This window comes from Ranitomeya imitator, chromosome 9, assembly GCF_032444005.1.
Source record: "Ranitomeya imitator isolate aRanImi1 chromosome 9, aRanImi1.pri, whole genome shotgun sequence".
Lineage (NCBI taxonomy): Eukaryota > Metazoa > Chordata > Amphibia > Anura > Dendrobatidae > Ranitomeya > Ranitomeya imitator.
This window is the reverse complement of record NC_091290.1, coordinates 13,308,323-13,327,806: the sequence shown is the minus strand read 5'-3', so window position 1 is coordinate 13,327,806 and position 19,484 is coordinate 13,308,323. Positions and strand designations below refer to the sequence as shown.

The window sequence follows — 19,484 nt, the reverse complement described above, 5'->3', positions numbered from 1 at the left end:
CACCTATTGTGAATGGTGGATCCTGTGTTATCTACTGTATATAGAGGTGTTATCAGTCATTGTACAGGAGGACGAGGAGGTGAGCTGTGACATCACCTATTGTGAATGGTGGATCCTGTGTTATCTACTGTATATAGAGGTGTTATCAGTCATTGTACAGGAGGAGGAGGTGAGCTGTGACATCACCTATGGTGAATCCTGTGCATCTACTGTATATAGAGGTGTTATCAGTCGTTGTACAGGAGGAGGAGGTGAGCTGTGACATCAACTATTGTGAATGGTGGATCCTGTGTTATCTGCTGTATATAGAGTTATCAGTCATTGTACAGGAGGAGGAGGTGAGCTGTGACATCACCTTTGTGAATGTCCTATTGTGACTTTTTTAGAGCCTTTAATATAAGCCATCAGAAGTTGATCGTGTGATCACCGCCGATCAGCAAAATAAAGAGAGCCCTTCATAGTTGACACAGGGACAGCGCCACACATACGATAGTGGCTGTGCCTGGTACTGCAGCGTAATCCCATTAACGTGAATGAGCGTCTCAGCAGAGGTCCCGGTAGGCAATCACACATTGATGACTTGGCCGAAGCACATTCTGAAGTGGATTTTTGAATGTTTTTCAATATAACAATCAAAGATTCTGTGCATTTCTATTACATGAATCAGTTTTCATGATTTCCACAAATGCTGTAGTGATGAAAAAAGTGAAGTTGCAAAATCTGAGATACAGTAGAGCTCTCCAACAGTTGGCAATGCCAGCAGCCATTTTTGTAGTCTTAAAGGGAAAATCTATTGACATCTAAAAAGAATGTCCTAACCACCCAGGCGTATGCTGTCATCCACAGGGGCCAATACTGGAGAAATGGAAGGTAGTGGAGAAAATCTATGGATATTAGTATGGATTGTATGAGCCTGGCAAATAAAACCCTTATTTAAGACACAGGCTAGTTGTCAACTTCCCTTCCCCCACTACTTTTGGTAGTTCTTTTGCAAGTGTAATATTCAACGAGAAGGTAGGGGGCGCTAGTGAGCATACAAGAATTGTTTCTCCACGACAAATAAAAGGGGTGTAAATTTTGTGGATGCAGAAGTAGGAGTAAGGGCTCATACTCATCTTTGTTGAAAAAGGTAAAAAATCGGATTGTGCTCTGACTGATGCTGTTCACGGATTTAATGTTCATCGGCTGTGCACTCCGGTCACCTTCCTGACGTCAGCGCTGCACACTGCAGGTGCCTTCTCATGCTCCGGGCAGTGTGTTCCGGCTGACGTGCTGAGTGGTCGCATCATGCCATCGCTCAACATACCATCCGGATGTAGCAGAGCTGGGGTTTGTTGTGGGACATCAACCAGAAAACACTTACCCCAATCGCCAACGCACCAGGGCAAATGGGAAGAGCCGAGGCTAAGCATCAGACTTGGCGCATCTAATGGATGCGCAATTGCTGGGGGAGGTGAAGGCTAGTGTTCTTAATCTGGGAGGGGGCCAATATCCATGGCCCCTTCCCAGCCTATTAATAACAGCCTGCAGCTGTCTGTTTGACCTTTGCTGGTTATTAAATATAGAGGTGGACCGCATGTCATTTTATGGGAGTGGGGGTTCCCCCTTTTTATTACCAGTAAAGGCTATGAAGACAGCTGGGAGCTGTTATTAATAAGCTGAGAAGATCCATGAATAGCGGCCCCTTCCTAGAATAAGACCACCAACTCACAGCTGTCTGCTTTAGCTCAGCTGGTTAGTAAAAATAAATGGATCCCATGATTTTTTTTTTTTAAATAACATTTTTTACTTAATAGGTTTTAAAAGGCTAAGCACGCTGTAGAGCCACATGAAAGGCAACGCAGGGTGCTGGTTTATTAAATGTAGGGAGCTTGTGATATGAAATATATACAGGGCATCTATCCTACTTATTCTATCTAATCTATATAGATAACATTGCTTTATTATTTAGAAAACTATCTTTAAATGACAGACAATGACAGTATGTAAAAGCTAATGTTAAATTCACATGTTATATGGATTCTCCTTGATAATAATCCGCCCTTACACACAGGCTATAGAGCCTTAAGGGACCCAAAGGGCCTTCAAACAGTGATGCTCTGCACAATCGGATCAGACTCTGTTCACCTGGTGATCATCTCCGTTTCTCAGTTGTTCCTACTGGAAATATATAAGTAACGCAAAGCCAAAATACAGAGAGCGAAGAAAAGAATCCAAGGATGCATCTCTTCAATGGATGGGGCAGATGAAGAATATCTTGCAGTGAGGGTCTCCAAGACTGTAATCATTTTAACATTCCGCCGGTAGTTTCCATTCTTTGGGGCCACCATATTTTTTTTCCCCCGAGATGTTTTTTTTTCAGTGCGTTTTGTATATTTGCTATACCTTCCCCTCCCCCTCCTGTGATAACAGGTCAGGCGTATTCCTATCTGTGTCATTTCTATAGTTTCTATAACAACACGGAATATTGTCGATGTATCCTGACGACGAGGAGGGAGGCAGTTACTATAGGACGCCCTTGTGGATAAATCTTTAATGTATGACCTGAATCTTAAATGCACAACCGGTAATAGGCAGAAGATCAACATAAAGATCTGCATAAAATATACATTGCCGAGATGGCAGGGAGATGAAGCTGGCCAAAAAAGGAAAAGAAGGGTAAGAAGGCAGAAGGTACCCCAAATGTGCGGTCAACTTGGCCATTCCACCTCTTCCTGGTTCCGGTATCAAAAACGAAGACACCCTACTCCATCCTCGTGATCAGTGATGGTCCCAGTGGTTGTATCTGTTAGTCAATATTTGAAAAGAGCCTAATGATGGCCAATGAAGGTCCTAATGGATGGAAGGATGGATACCCGCTCACGTAATCGGTGGGAGTCCAAGTGGTTGAACCCCTATAGTTGTGATCAGTAGAGGTCACATTGGTTGGACCTTCATTCTCATGGTCATTAGAGTGCAGGTCCAACCAATGAGATCCTTACTCCACTCCATTCTTGTTAGTGGAGATCTTGGAGGTAAGTACCCCCATTCTCATGATTGGTGAGGAACCCATTAGTTGAAATCTCAATCTTGTAGTTGGTGAGGATCCCAGTGGTAGCAATCATGTTCTCATAATCGATTAGGATCCCAGTGACTGGACCTCATTCTTGTAATTGGCGAGGATCCCAGAGGTTGAAACTCCATGAACAACCCTTACAAGATTAGAAACATTATTGGCGGTAGACCCAAATCTTGGACCTCACCTCACAGGATTGCCATGGGTCTCAGTAAGTTCTCATGATTGAAGGGGGTTCCACATTCTTCTAATCATTGGAGGTCCCAGTACTCAGACCTCATTTTTATAATTGCTAAGGGTTCCAAAATTTGGACCCTGGCGGATCAATTATTAAAGGGGTGTTAAACTTTGTAGGATTCCTATTCATATGTCCGATGGTCACAGATTACTGAAGTGACCACTGGACCAGTATCTTCCGTGTCCTTTTGCTTAACTATTAAGGAAGTAAGAACATCCTAGATACCCGAGACCTCGCCTGTTTCCACCTCATCCGTCCTTTATGTGGACAACCTAATCTACGATCAGTGGAGTTCCCCTTTAAACATATTATTTGTACAGTTTAGTGTCCGGTTGTCTTTGGAATTTTTATGACACTACAAGGGGTGTTGTCAATAACCCCTGGCGGAGGCGGCTTAAAATGTGACTAATTTATCGCTCCGTACGGCCGACACCTTTCCTAATAACGGATTGCTTTCATATCCGTCCTGATTAGTTTCTGCCTTGGTGACCTTACAGCCGCGATCAATGACTCTGGTCAATACTGAGAAATGTCAGGCGGATAATTACATTGAACAGAGGGATGCGCTAGAACTCCAAATGAGGATCCCGTCAGAGTCTAATGTGTCCTATTATAGTGACACCACACTTTTTAATATTTAATTATTGATCGGCCTTTCCAATACTTCCTCCTCCCCCATGAGAGGGTTTCTGAATAGTGTTTGACTATAGATTATTGACAAAGCTGCAGATCAAAAAAAGCTCCTAACACGACATGAACTCGGCAGCTAAAACAGAACCTGGTGTTCGAGAGGGGAGGAAGCAAAATAAGGGAATGGATTAGACTATAAAGATTCGTAACTTTCCAAAGGCTGATCATGAGTTAAATGTGTCAGCTATGTTTAAGGGTCCATCAAAAATAATTCACACCTTAGCGATTAAGTAAGTGTTTAATTCCCCTGCACTGCCTCCGCAGGTGAGGTCAAGCATTACACAGTCCCCACTGAAAGCAGAGGGTTGTCCATGTAATGCCCAGAAGTGAAGGGTCCTCCAAGAAAAGACAGTTGCTCTTTGTGTTAGCTAATCAGGGGTGTAACGGTCGCGGTGTGACTGCAACAGGACCTGTGCTGGAGGGGAGCATATATTACTGGAAGGAGCCCATAATGGGGAACACTATACCAGGATGCAGGGACATATACTAATGAAAAGGGCCCAAGATCGAGGACATTATACCAGGAAGGGGCTTAGGATGGAGGACATTATACCTGGAAAGGAAGACATTATACTAGGAAGGGCCTCAGGGTGGCAGAATGGGAGACATTACACCAGGATAGAGCCCAGGATGGAGGACATTATTACTGGAAGGAGCACAGGATGGGGAACATTATACCAGGAAAAGACCCAGGATGGAGACATTATACCAGAAAAGGAAGACATTATACTAGGAAGGGCCTCAGGATGGCAGAATGGGAGACATTACACCAGGATGGAGCCCAGGATGGAGACATTATACCAGGATGGCGGACATTATTATTGGAAGGAGCACAGGATGGGGAACATTATACCAGGAAAAGACCCAGGATGGAAGACATTATGCCCGGAAAGGGACAGAATGGGGGATGTAATTACAGGAAAGGGCCAGGGTGGGGAGTATTACTACTGGAAGTGGTCTGGATGGAGGACATTATTACAAGAAGGGGCCAGGACGGGGAACATTATACAGGAAGGGGCCAGGATGGAGGATATTATTACAAGAATGACCCAGGAAAGGGACCATTATTATAGGAAAGGGGTCGGATGAGGAACGTTGTTACATGATAATGTGTGCAAACTGTAAAGCGCTGTGGAATATGTTAGCGCTATATAAAAATAAAGATTATTATTATTATTATGAGAAGATGAACACAGATGTCTTCACAGGATCTGGAATGCTACAAGGGCCCATACAGATGACAAACATACAGGTGGGGTCCAGGTCCTTATTTTGCATCAGGGCTCATCGGACTCTAGTTATGCCACTGTAGCTTATAATTGGTGATCCTGAGTAAGGGAATTTTATTTATTAGCTCAGGATACCCTTCCGCAATATACATAGCATTACTTTATCTTGAACTGGCCAAGCCTATAAGCCAGAGCTGCAATTACAATTCTGCTGGCTTCAGAGCTGAACTTTCAACATTCTTTCCTGGTTCAATGTTTTTAATGAGCTCTGGAAATTAGCAACCTTTGGGCTATTAGGGGGTACGGCTGTCATCAAGCTTGTTGACTGCTTCCAATTACACCTAACAGAATTGTAAGTACAGCTCTGGGGACTATAATACTGCGTGCCGCAATCTGCTCTCTCAGACAGAAGCCATTTAACCTGAACACTGACCTTTGCCTATTGGGGAGGGATATGTTGAAATTTTAGTATGGGTGGAATCAGCCTCATATTCTGGAAGACGTACTCACTTATTACTGTCATTATTGAGAATTATGGCTATTAATTACTGTATAGAAGTAATGGAGCCAATTGGGAAGTATGAGTGTCCCTGGGTGTAGTCCTCCTCAATATGACTGTAGTGCACAGGTCCATGTGTGTATGTGGCCGTCCCAGGACTCCGCGTGTCCTTCTATCATGGGGTCTCGGTCTGGAGAGAGTACCAATACCTGGTGTACAAAGAACAGTATCACTGGGCTTGATTGGCAGCAAACTCGGCTGACCTTAACCCCATAGAGAATCTATGGAGTATTGTCATGAGGAAGATGAGAGACACCAGACCCAACAATGCAGACGAGCTGAAGGCTGCTATCAAAGCAACCTGGGCTTCCATAACCCCTCAGCAGTGCCACAGGATGATCGCCTCCATGCCACGCTGCATTGATGCAGTAATTGATGCAAAAGGAGCCGCGACCAAGTACTGAGAGCATTTACTGATCATACATTTCAGTAGGACGACATTTCGGATTTTACATTCATTTTTCAAGCCTGTGTTATAAAGTATTCTAATTTACTGAGATAATGACTTTTGGGTTTTCATTGGCTGTAAGCCATAATTATCAACATTAACAGAAATAAATACGTGAAATACATCACTCTGTGTGTAATGACTCTATATAATATACGAGTTTCACTTTTCGCATTGAAGAACTGAAATAAATTAACTTTTTGATGATATTCTAATTTTGTGAGAAGCACCAGTAAATGCAATTGGAGCCTTAACAGCCATATCTGAGCGTCTGTATTTCAGCTGCAAAATCCGGATCCAATGGCGTAACTTGAACCTTATGGGCCCCAATGCAAAATCTCCAACAAAGCCCCCAAGGTTTTCAATAGTATTGGTCTTATATAAGGCAAAGAGTTTTTTTGGGCTCCCTAAGGCTCAGATGTGACTACTGCACCCAATATGGCTGGGCTCATGGCCGAACACAAGAACTGGTGATCTAGGGATGAAAACGGGATAAGGCCATTAAAATAGTTGGCGTCCAAGACTTGATACTCAATGGCAACCTTGGGGTATATTTTTTCCATACAACCTTTGCATATAAGCACCAGGAAAAAAAAATCTGATTATACTTTGTGCAATGGAGCAAAGATACAAACAAGACTCGTCCCAAAAGCTGACAATCCGGCTGTGTCTGTGCTAAATGGTCTGACAGCAAATTATTGATTCAGGCGAGATAAAAGCTCATTGACTGTGACGACACGGGTAGTGGAATTCATGGGATTCCTCGGGCGCAGTTATGTATCGTGGATGTATTATTAAGGGGTCGTCGTTGTATAAGCGTTCGTATGAAAGGGATGGGGCGTGCGTCGGGGCTGTGGATGCCTGCAGACCATCAGTGCTGGGATGCCTGCCATCTATTAATGCTGATGGTATGCAGAGATGATGTGGTAATGGGCCTGCAGGAGGATGACAGCTCCGTATTGTCCCTCGGCGATGGTCGTACTGTATACAGTGGATCCCGTCGCTCTGTGATGTAAAACCGCATAACAAAGAAATGTTTTAAAGCTGGAAACCGTATCCAAGGAAGCAAAACTCCGCAGACGTGAGATGAGTCGATTCTGAGCTGGAACATGTGCTCTCGGGGGGGGTTTCCTCCTCTGACCACAGCTGTCTGCATCATTATTGCAAGATAGGGGCTTTATATAGGATGGGGTGGGGGGTCGGAGAACTGCTGGTCATGTAGGGGCGCCTCAGACAGATGTGCGAGACAGAAGGAGCAGAATATCAAAGGAATATTAAAGGAGAATCAATAACCAAAGTGCACATATACTGTCGACAGTTCTACAGTATTAAAGGGTATGTTCACATCCAGGGGTTTTCATTAAAAAAAGGGTTTTGGAGCAGATTAAACTCAGCAATCCACATAGAAAATGAATGAATTAAAAAAAAGCTCCAAGGCTATGTTCACGCTAGACATTTTTTTTCTGCAGCAAAAGCTGATCTCCATGTAGGAAAAAAGCTGCGGCAAAAATACAGGTTTTGCTGCGTTTTTGTCATACTATATTTGTCTCTTGCGCATGCTGATAAAGTTTAGTGCAAAAAAATAAAAAATCTCAAACTATTTACGGTAATCAGGTTTTGGCACAAAAAACGCTGCAAAACCCGATACCTGTGTTTCTTGGTGTGGGTTTTCATTGTTTTTTCACCACCCATTACTATCAACGGATGAAAAAAAGCAAAAATAACGCGGAAACAAGTGACATGTTCTATTGTGCAAAAAAAAAAAAAAAACGCGTAAAGAACAAAATACTGATAAAAAAAACAAGCTGTGTGCATGAGATTTCTGAAATCTCAGACTTTGCTGGTATTGTAAAACTGAAAATTTGCAGAAAAAAAAAACGCATGAAAAAATGCCTAAATGTGACTACAGAATCAATGGAAACACAAAAAGCATAATCTAAAAATGATTTTTTTTAATTATTATTTTCAACTGAAAAATACACAATAATAACCTCTCTGTGAATATAGCCTAATGGTCTGTGCAGATGTCTTTTTCAGGTGGGAAGAAGATGCTTTAGGAAACTCCAAGGTTTTTTTTCCCCCCTAAATCCTCTTTTTTGTCATTTTCTGAGTGTTTTTTAGCCATTTTTTTCCGTTTTAGATTTTTTCTAGCGTCTTTTTACGTTTTGTTTTTTTTTAAAACTCCATTGAATAATGAAGATACCGCTAGCAGTTTTGGAAGCAGAATTGCTGTGAAAGCGCTCAGGGTCCCGGCCGTCTTTTGAGCCTTCCCACTGACATGTATTATAAAGTATAGATTGTCTTCAGAGTGGACAAACTCTGAATAATGGTCCGGTCACTTCTTTTAACCTTTTCAGGTTTTTTAAGACGTCAAGCAGTTTAAAAGGCGCTCAAAAGAATGAACATATACATTTCGTCATGAAAACCAGCGTGCTGTTCTTACATCCATTCTTTTGTGCATCTTCTGGGCGCTTTTTAAGGCAGTTTTTTGAGCGGAATCTGCCTAAAGACGACGTGTACACATATCCTAACAATCTTTATTTCTATATAGCGCTAATATATTCCACAGCGCTTTACAGACATTATCATCGCTGTCCCCTATGGGGCTCACAATCTAAATTCCCTATCAGTATGTCTTTGGAATGTGGGAGGAAACCGGAGAACCCGGAGGAAACCCACGCATTCTTCAGTGCTCAAATTTGGAGATTTTTTAGCGCAATGTCTCAAAAATGGACAAGTTGCTTCTTTTTCCACTTTTTTCGCCCTGACAATCCAAGTTTACAAGGTGGCAGGAGCGTCGTACAAGCGGTTTGTGTACTGGTCGGTCGCGAGGACTCCAGTTATTTAATTTGCATGTTGCCCTCAGTTTTTTAGCCCCTACGGGGGTCATGTACTGGGTCTACTAGCTTGTTTTTCTTATGCAGTCATTATCCAGCCCATGGCGCTTGTCGTACAAGCGGTTTGTGTACTGGTCGGTCACGAGGACTCCAGTTAATTTGCATGTTGCCCTCAGTTTTTTAGCCCCTACGGGGGTCATGTACTGGGTCTACTAGCTTGTTTTTCTTATGCGGTCATTGTCCAGCCCATGGCGCTCGTCGTACAAGCGGTTTGTGTACTGGTCGGTCGCGAGGACTCCAGTTATTTAATTTGCATGTTGCCCTCAGTTTTTTTTAGCCCCTACGGGGGTCATGTACTGGGTCTACTAGCTTGTTTTTCTTATGCAGTCATTGTCCAGCCCATGGCGCTCGTCGTACAAGCGGTTTGTGTACTGGTCGGTCGCGAGGACTCCAGTTATTTAATTTGCATGTTGCCCTCAGTTTTTTTAGTCCCTACGGGGGTCATGTACTGGGTCTACTAGCTTGTTTTTCTTATGCAGTCATTGTCTAGCCCATGGCGCTCGTCGTACAAGCGGTTTGTGTACTGGTCGGTCGCGAGGACTCCAGTTATTTAAGTTGCATGTTGCCCTCAGTTTTTTAGCCCTTACGGGGGTCATGTACTGGGTCTACGAGTTTGTTTTTCTTACGCCCAGTCATCGTCCAGCCCATGGCGCTCTGTTGGCCACCAGTATATCTCGAATGGATTGAGCTGTATAACTAAAACTGTCTCTCATCAGTGCCAAAAAACAGAAATTTGGCATTGCCTTACCCACTGCAAGTTCCTTCCTGAGCCGCGGGGTTACTCCGGTTCACTTAATCCAATATCCATATTTAATGAAGTCCATTGATACAGAGATCTTATCATGCAACATGACCCGGCCCGCGTATTACTTAAGTGCAATTAGCGGGTAGAATACGAGTCGGTTGTGGAACCGGTTCTCTCGCTTTCGCGTTGGCGAGGATTATCCAGCTATTGTTTTAAGAAGGTTCATTATCTTCTATCAATGACCCGAATACAATGTAAAGGAAAGGATGATTTTACTCCTGAACCTACCGATATGGCGACGTAGAACATTGAGAAACAATACTAATGATACCCGTCTTGTATTAATCAGATGTGCCAGTGTTGAGAAATTGGGCTTGAAAACTAAATGCAAATTAGCTTGGAAGTGCTTGGGGGGTGTTGCTATAGAGTGCACAGACCCGCCCCCAATGCATCTCAGGGTCATTTGCATGTAACTTTAAAGCGGTATTACTTTTGGAGGGGGCAATATCTGTTGTAAGGAAACACTCTGGGGCATTAGGAGGTACACTACAGGGTGGGCCATTTATACGGATAGACCTGGGTAGGCCAGGTATATGGACGCACCTAAATAAAATGGGAATGGTTGGTGATATCAATTTCCTGTTTGTGGCACATTAGTATATGGGAGGGGGAAAGCTTTCCAAGATGGGTGATGAACATGGCGGCCATTTTGAATTCGGCCATTTTTCAATGCAACTTTATAAATGGCCCACCCTGATGTATCTATATAAATGGCCCACCCTGTACTTTTTATTTTTTCCCCTGGCGCAGGCGATCCGAGCTAAGCCAGTGAACTGGAGTCTAAAATATTACTGTAATGAAGTCACTCTGCAATCTGCAGTGATGTTGAAAAATGGAGCCGCACTTATTTCTCCAGACATCAGATGATACGAAATATACACGGTCTCATTCACATCATGACTGATATCACTAAAGATAATACATGAAAATGTGATAATGCAGGACACTTGATAATCCAGGACACTTGATAATCCAGGACACTTGATAATCCAGGACATTTGATAATCCAGGACACTTGATAATCCAGGACATTTGATAATCCAGGACACTTGATAATCCAGGACATTTGATAATCCAGGACACTTGATAATCCAGGACATTTGATAATCCAGGACACTTGATAATCCAGCATCTGTCAGATACCATTTTTTTCTGAACATTATTTCTTCTGTGCCATATTCCAGAAGCCGCATTCAGAGCGGAGTTTTAATAAAACGAGTTGTCAGAGGGTAGAAGTGTTTTCAATGGAAAAATGTCTCCTTCGCGTACTGGAAAAGATAAACAGAGCGGATTAAGACAGGCTGAAATTTCCATTAGACACCAAACGGCTTTCTGGAAATTCCTTGCTTGACTCCACGTTGTTTATCTCTGTTATAATGCGGTAATAACGCAGAAGATGAGTAGGACTAGAACTCCCATCATTGTATTATCGGATTGTAATCATGTAATTAGGAGAGCTTTAGCAAAACTGTGAAGAACAGGCCTCGTTTCCCATAGCAACCAATCAGAGCTCAGCTTTCATTTCTAAATTGGCTGTGGAAAAATAAAAGCTGCGCTGTGATTGGCTGGTATGGGTGACAAGGCCGCTTTCGATATAGAGGCCTAGTGGGGGGAAATTCTGAAAACAAAGTTGTGAAGATTGAATTTGGCATAGACTTTTTACAGACATCGTGAGGTCAGCGGACGGTTCGGACATAATGGTCTGCATTTCACGGATGCCTGAATTCTGGGTAAAAGACAGACTTACTGTTACCCATAGCGACCAATCACAGAGCAGCTTTCTCTTCACAGTCTGCTGTGGAAAAATGAAAGCTGCACTGTGATTGCTTGAGATTTGTCAAAACAAGAGCGGTTTAAGGAAATTGAATAAAATGGAAGATAGTTATCATCCATTTATGTACAAATCATGGTGTAGTAGAGCTTCTTTGAACCTTTCCTATAGTTCAGCAATTTTTTAAATTAATTTTCACCCCTAAATTTTCCCTGCATTTCCTCATCTATCCGTCATGGCAACCGCTGGCCACATCAATGACCAATGCATCACCGCAGGAGCCAGAAATTGTCTGCAGCGCTGACATGCCTATACAATGGGAACAGAATGCACAGAGCCAGTCTCAACGCCATCTTGTCACTGGAACGTGTGACCGCTGCAGCCGAACACCGCTGGTCACCTCCTGGCCAGAAGCTCCGGTTACCGGGTGTTGCCGGATCACAACATAATAGCACTATTGCCTTGTTATCCTGAGGTCCGGAGATCGAATACGACAGATGTCAACACCTGCATGGAGTTTTATATGTTTTCCCAGTTTGGCTTTTGTGTGACATTGCCCCATGTGTAGGGAAATCCTCCTCCCAATATCGGACTGAAGAAAAAGCAAATAATTAAATATAGAAGCATCTACTGGTCTCACCAATCTGCCTTCTAGGCTGCAGGTCCTACCATTAATAGTGAGCCACAGTCTGCACTTATGTAGAAGAGAATTTTCTCTGCCTAATGATCTAAATTGTGTTTTTTTTTTCAGGAATATTGTACTGATAACATCTTTATATAACAATGTACATTATGGGTTAAAAAAAAAAAACAGAAAAGTCAAATCCAGAGTTTTTTTTTGGTTCGCATATAATTTACATATGCAGATTTTTGTATTAATTTGGGTGGGTCTAGACCTCGAGGGGGTCCTTCACCGGCAGTGTCCACCCCTGGATACACAGAGTGACTGATGTGAATGGCTGTGATCCGTGTACCACGTTATGGAATATATCAGCAAAATAAAATAGACTCTTTTTATGGATTCGTTTTGCAGATTTAATAACATCTCCCTGAGCGTCATGATATCACAAGACATGAGAAGCCCCCATTGTCCACACGGGTTTGTTGCGGAGTAATGGCGCCTGCAGTGATTTTTGAAGCTTTCAATAGTAATGGATTCAGCTGACAAAAATTTAGTCTGTAACGATGAGACACAAAGAGACCACAGTGAAATACCAGGAGCGCCAAGTATCAAATCTGGAGGGCAAACGCCCCAAAATCCTACCACCTCTATACAGTGGGGCAAAAAAGTATTTAGTCAGTCAGCAATAGTGCAAGTTCCACCACTTAAAAAGATGAGAGGTGTCTGTAATTTACATCATAGGTAGACCTCAACTATGGGAGACAAACTGAGAAAAAAAAATCCAGAAAATCACATTGTCTGTTTTTTTAACATTTTATTTGCATATTATGGTGGAAAATAAGTATTTGGTCAGAAACAAAATTTCATCTCAATACTTTGTAATATATCCTTTGTTGGCAATGACAGAGGTCAAACGTTTTCTGTAAGTCTTCACAAGGTTGCTACACACTGTTGTTGGTATGTTGGCCCATTCCTCCATGCAGATCTCCTCTAGAGCAGTGATGTTTTTGGCTTTTCGCTTGGCAACACGGACTTTCAACTCCCTCCAAAGGTTTTCTATAGGGTTGAGATCTGGAGACTGGCTAGGCCACTCCAGGACCTTGAAATGCTTCTTACGAAGACACTCCTTCGTTGCCCTGGCGGTGTGCTTTGGATCATTGTCATGTTGAAAGACCCAGCCACGTTTCATCTTCAATGCCCTTGCTGATGGAAGGAGGTTTGCACTCAAAATCTCACAATACATGGCCCCATTCATTCTTTCATGTACCCGGATCAGTCGTCCTGGCCCCTTTGCAGAGAAACAGCCCCAAAGCATGATGTTTCCACCACCATGCTTTACAGTAGGTATGGTGTGTGATGGATGCAACTCAGTATTCTTTTTCCTCCAAACACGACAAGTTGTGTTTCTACCAAACAGTTCCAGTTTGGTTTCATCAGACCATAGGACATTCTCACAAAACTCCTCTGGATCACCCAAATGCTCTCTAGCAAACTTCAGACGGGCCCGGACATGTACTGGCTTAAGCAGTGGGACACGTCTGGCACTGCAGGATCTGAGTCCATGGTGGCGTAGTGTGTTACTTATGGTAGGCCTTGTTACATTAGTCCCAGCTCTCTGCAGTTCATTCACTAGGTCCCCCCGCGTGGTTCTGGGATTTTTGCTCACCGTTCTTGTGATCATTCTGACCCCACGGGGTGGGATTTTGCGTGGAGCCCCAGATCGAGGGAGATTATCAGTGGTCTTGTATGTCTTCCATTTTCTAATTATTGCTCCCACTGTTGATTTCTTCACTCCAAGCTGGTTGGCTATTGCAGATTCAGTCTTCCCAGCCTGGTGCAGGGCTAGAATTTGGTTTCTGGTGTCCTTTGACAGCTCTTTGGTCTTCACCATAGTGGAGTTTGGAGTCAGACTGTTTGAGGGTGTGCACAGGTGTCTTTTTATACTGATAGCAAGTTTAAACAGGTGCCATTACTACAGGTAATGAGTGGAGGAAAGAGGAGACTCTTAAAGAAGAAGTTACAGGTCTGTGAGAGCCAGAAATCTTGATTGTTTGTTTCTGACCAAATACTTATTTTCCACCATAATATGCAAAAAAAATGATAAAAAAACAGACAATGTGATTTTCTGGATTTTTTTTTCTCAGTTTGTCTCCCATAGTTGAGGTCTACCTATGATGTAAATTACAGACGCCTCTCATCTTTTTAAGTGGTGGAACTTGCACTATTGCTGACTGACTAAATACTTTTTTGCCCCACTGTATATATCCTAGCAGATTTTTTTTTTTACAATTCTATGGCACACTTCTTTGGCCACCTAGTTTCCTTAAGCAATGTGCACATAGGAATTTTTTTTTTTTTTTAAACTGGTCCACTCCAGAAAAAAAAAAAGGAAGCTTGAAAAATCACTTGACTCTTCCTATTAATTTCTACTTTGTGGTTCACATCTTCAGGTCTTTTGAGCAGTTTTTTTTCTTTTTAGCAACAGCAGACCCTTTTTTTTTGTTTTTAATGATCTGGGAGAACCCTACAAATTTATAGCCAAGTTCGACATCCTAATGAGACCAACGAAGACCCCCATGTATGGACCATAGGCAGAAGGAACGGGAGAGGTATCACCTAGTGCAGACCGCAAACAATGACTTCAGTGTAAAGCGAGAGCACCGATCCAAAGAGCTAATCGGTTCTGAACAGGATGTCATCGCCATGATAAAAATAGCAGATGAGGAAAGTAAAGCATCTGTATTAAGTCAAACAGTAAAAATGCATTCCACATGGATGGAGCCGTTCACTGCCGGCTCCGGGTGTGTTCTGTACAGCAAGCGCCCCCGTGAGACGCAGCGGAGGACCGCTCATACCGCGCACTGTGGGACTACATGTCCCCTATTATATCTAGCGGATGATGGGTTTGTCACCATGAGTGTTCATTCAACAGGAAATATTTAGATATTTTGTTAAATTTACAACTTAATGTTCCACATTGGGTTTCATTTCGGGGGCTCCGGATTCTCCAGATGGCACCGGGTCGGATAGCACCATGGATGCATGGGTTTTTGATGCTTTGTATCATCCATTCCCTGATTCTAGAGCAGGTGTGGAGAACCTCAGGCCCCAGGGCCATCTACGGCCCTCGATGACCTTTTATCAGGCCCCCGAGCAGAGTCTCAGGGATCGCATTCTTGGGCAGGGAGCTGTGTTTTGATTGCCACAAGCTCATTAATTTCTTCTAGCTCTGTTAGCACACACACACAGTGCTCATTACTGAACACTGAAGGGCATGCAATGAAAGATTACGTCCTGAAACAAGTGCCACAGTCAGGATGTACTTTGTGGGCAGAGTTTGTACGGCCCCCGAAGGATGGTATAAATATCCAAATGGCCCTTCGCAGAAAAAAAAAAAAAGATTCCCCACCCCTGGTATTGAGGAAGGACATGCCATTCCCAATATTAAAAGTTATTACCAAGCCCAAGTCTCTAAAGGTCCTGTTAACATGGAGCAGTGACTGCACTTGGGCACCATATGAGTGCACAGAAAAATAAGAGTGCTGCACTCAGTCGTCTCCTCCATACAATTAATAGAGCTGTGCTGAACATCTGCGACCACCTCTCCGTTCCAATGGGCTTTTCAGAACCCAACTGGGGGACACCACAGTGGATGGACCCTCAGATATAGAAAAATGGCACCTATGCAAAGGTTAGGTGATCGCTTGTAGATATTGGGAATTACTCTTAAATCAGAGAACCGTAGATTGGCATCTGAAGAATTAAAGGGTGTTGTACGGTGCCTGAATACATGTGCACCACTCAGGAGTAGAAAGTGGGGGAAAAAAGAGGCTGAACCACAGAAGCCAGTTTTAGCATTTATGAAGCTTTCTTTTGGTCTATGTTCACTAAGAGGTTTTTTTTTTTATATGTTTTCAAAACGGCCACATTATGGGAAACGCTTCTTCTTTGGGGAGTTTTTGGAACTTTTTTTGCATTTTTTTTTAATTGGACAGTTTGGAGCAGATTCCATCTGGGGCTGAGTTAAAGAACTGACCCCCATTTTTTACCCCATCAGGTTTTTTTTTAAACTTGTAGTGGGAAAAAACAACAACAAAAATCAGACAAAACTTTAACCAAATAATGGCTAAAAACTTGTCTTCCACCCCAGTAGTGCACATGGAGCACAGGAAGGTTTGGATATGCGGACGTATGGTGCGGTAGATCCTGTCACTATGGCTTTCACAGTGCGTGTCCTCCACATACTGAACATGACAATTACATTGTGCATTAGTCTACACGCTCTCATGAGTCACGGTTAATTACTTCCACCCATTCCTCGCAGTAACAAACACTGTAAAACGCTTATGTAATAGCACTAATAAGCGGCAACCTGCGGCAGTCACATTAATTAAAGAAAAACTCTACTATAATACAAATTCATATAAAACCATTCAACCTCAAAACAAACCACAGACTACAGACGTTGTGATTTTCCAAATATTCAAAGGGATTGCTTACTTTTGCAACCCATTTTTGTTGTTGCTTTGACTGTTCTATAATAAAAGATGAAGCAATGTTTGCTAAACATCAACTCTACCGTTCTATGCATGCAGTTCTATGCACATCTGTGTGTCTCCATGGTTACAGACTACAAATAAACTCTGTGTAGTCTGATCCTGTTAATCCTATTTATTTGCTTTGCCAGAAAAGGGACAGGAGGAGTGGAAGAACCATAAATGAAAGGTCAGACTACAGAAAGGAGTTACCGTATTTGTAGTCTGTAACCATGGAGACACATGGGCATACAATAGACCTGTATACACAAAACAATAAAATGCTTCATTTTTTGGTTTGGTAGATCAAAGCATTTAAAAAAAAAAAAAAAAAAAGAAGTGTGCACCCCTGTTAACATGCACAACATTGTATACTTAGGCCGGGTCCAGAAGGGCGAGTATAAGGACTGCCTTGACTGGACTGACAGCAAATCTCCCGACCCAAACTTTACAGCCTCTTAGAGGCCAATGAATGTGTTGCGAGACCCGCGGTCAGTCCGGACAGGTCTCCGATGACTATGAAGAGGCACACACTGGTTTCTAATAAGTTAATCTGCTTTATTAATCCATCCTATACACGGATTGTTCGCTGGCGGGGAAGTACCAGGATACACGGCGGTTCCGGGGCCCCATGTGAAGTGCATTCGCTCAGAGTAGAGCGCAGTTAATTGGGTTTTCCAGGTTGGTTCGGAAACGTTCCAGGAATATGGACGCCATTTCGTCGTCGATCAGGCGGCCGTCACTGGACAGTGTAACATTCAGCAGCTCCTTCTTCGACAGCTCGGGGTTTCCGTCCTCATCTTCAGCTAGAGCCACCTCCGTCCGGGAGCGTCCCACCGCCAGAATGCAGGACTGCGGGGGGTTTATCACCGCACTGAACCCGGTGATGCCAAACATGCCGAGGTTAGAGATGCTGCAGGCGCCATTAATATAGATTTACAAAGAAGAAGAAAAAAAAACAAACATTAACACGAGAAACAAGATATACATGAGGTGAAGAATAGTTACTTAAAGTGGACCTCAGACTTTTTCTGACTCTGTAAATAATGAAAGACAACAGTACTCACCCTCCCCGGCTCCGCTCTCCATATTTTGCTCACATCAACGCTGCAGCCAATCACTGAGGTCGACATCTCCATTGCAGTGTCAGGAGAGCCGACATTAGACCCGGGGAGAGCGAGTACGGTCAGATTTCATTATTTTAAATGACCAGAAACATTTGGAATCCACTTTTCTCTTCTTTAAACCTCTGTGTTGTCATGGTAACAGACTACAGACGGATCAAGTGTAGTCTGATCCTGCATTCTTGTGTTATTTTGTGCTCCTATAGAGGAGAAGGCAGAATGTAACACACGAGGGTTTGTTTTGTGTACACAGCTCCCATGCACAACTATGCATATCCATTAGATTTTTATTTTAGACCCCGCAGAGGAGTCAGTGGTGGACCTAACCTGCGGACTCTGTATAACCCATGTATGCAATGGAGGGGTATCCCCGAATATGACCCTCTAACATTATAACTCCATTTATAAGGTCCAGGAGGTCTACTCCCTGCCTCCGTCCCCCGCAAACTTTGCCATGTGCAAATCAATATCAGAAACACATTTATTTAAACCCAAATTGTTGCATCAGTAATAAAAACAGTAAAACCAGTATAGCCATATAAATCTACCTGAAAGACCCCCCCTGGTATTCTTCTGGTAACAGTTTTCCACTTCTTGCTTTCTGGGCTAAAACCTAAGGAATGAGACAAAGCATAAATTAAAATCGGTGCAAAATGCTTCATGCAACTCAATTGCAAAAAGTTTTTTTCCTATTACAACACCTGCATTTAGGAAACAAAAAACGTCCATATCCTTAAAGGAGGCGGCAGTAATTAAAGCTTACGTATTAATAACAATGCGATGCACACAAATAAATCTAAAAATAGGGATAATTTCAGAGGCGCCGCCATCGTCAGCGCAGATCTTACCTATAGGTGCCTGGATTGACACATCTGTCACGCTGACGCACCAGTATAATCAGCGAGGTGACATCTGTGTCACTATTTATAGAGCCCAAAATGTCTGGACGCTGCAAAAGTCTCATACTGACAATGTATGACACGGGGACGGCTTGGCAGCTGCCGGCGCCCGGCGCAGACTAAGCTCTGCTGCTCTGGGACTCGGTCAAGCTGCTGCATCTGTTCAACATGGTGCTGCGGCTGCTGCCAACAGGGGAGGGTGAAGTGTGCGGCGCTAACAGCTCCCCCGCTGCCCAGGTCCACACCTCTGTGCATCGACCCGGAGGGGGAGAGCGCGACCACGGGGATGCAACGCGATCTATTCCAGAGAAGGGAACAATGGATTCATTCTTACATCCAGGGCGGAAGTGAAGGCATTACATTGTAATGCGTGCGCAAAATTGCAACATGTCCCCTTTAAGGACCGACTCCGAAAATGGAAACACTGCATAGGCGATAACTTTCTGATCGGGCTCTGGTCGCCCAAGAAACCAGGCTAATAATGGCTGCTTTAAATTAAGAAACAGCGCCACTCCTGTCCACAGGTTGTGTGGGGTAATGCAGTTTATCCCTAATTACTTTAGCTGCAGTACCGCACACAACCTGTGGGCAGCAGTGGCGCCATTTCTGAAA

General features: G+C 43.3%; 1 protein-coding gene across 1 annotated transcript in view; it reads right to left on the bottom strand.

Annotated features, from left to right (window-relative positions):
• Positions 1–17,386: 17,386 nt before the first annotated feature.
• PDHX (pyruvate dehydrogenase complex component X) overlaps positions 17,387–19,484 on the bottom strand; it is an 87,456-nt gene continuing 85,358 nt past the window's right edge. The window contains exons 10-11 of the mRNA XM_069739307.1: positions 18,522–18,586; positions 17,387–17,762 (exon numbers count right to left, since the gene is read on the bottom strand). Of these exons, the coding sequence (XP_069595408.1) occupies positions 17,498–17,762; positions 18,522–18,586 (330 nt within the window). The 3' untranslated portion in view covers positions 17,387–17,497. The remainder of the gene's footprint in view (positions 17,763–18,521; positions 18,587–19,484) is intronic.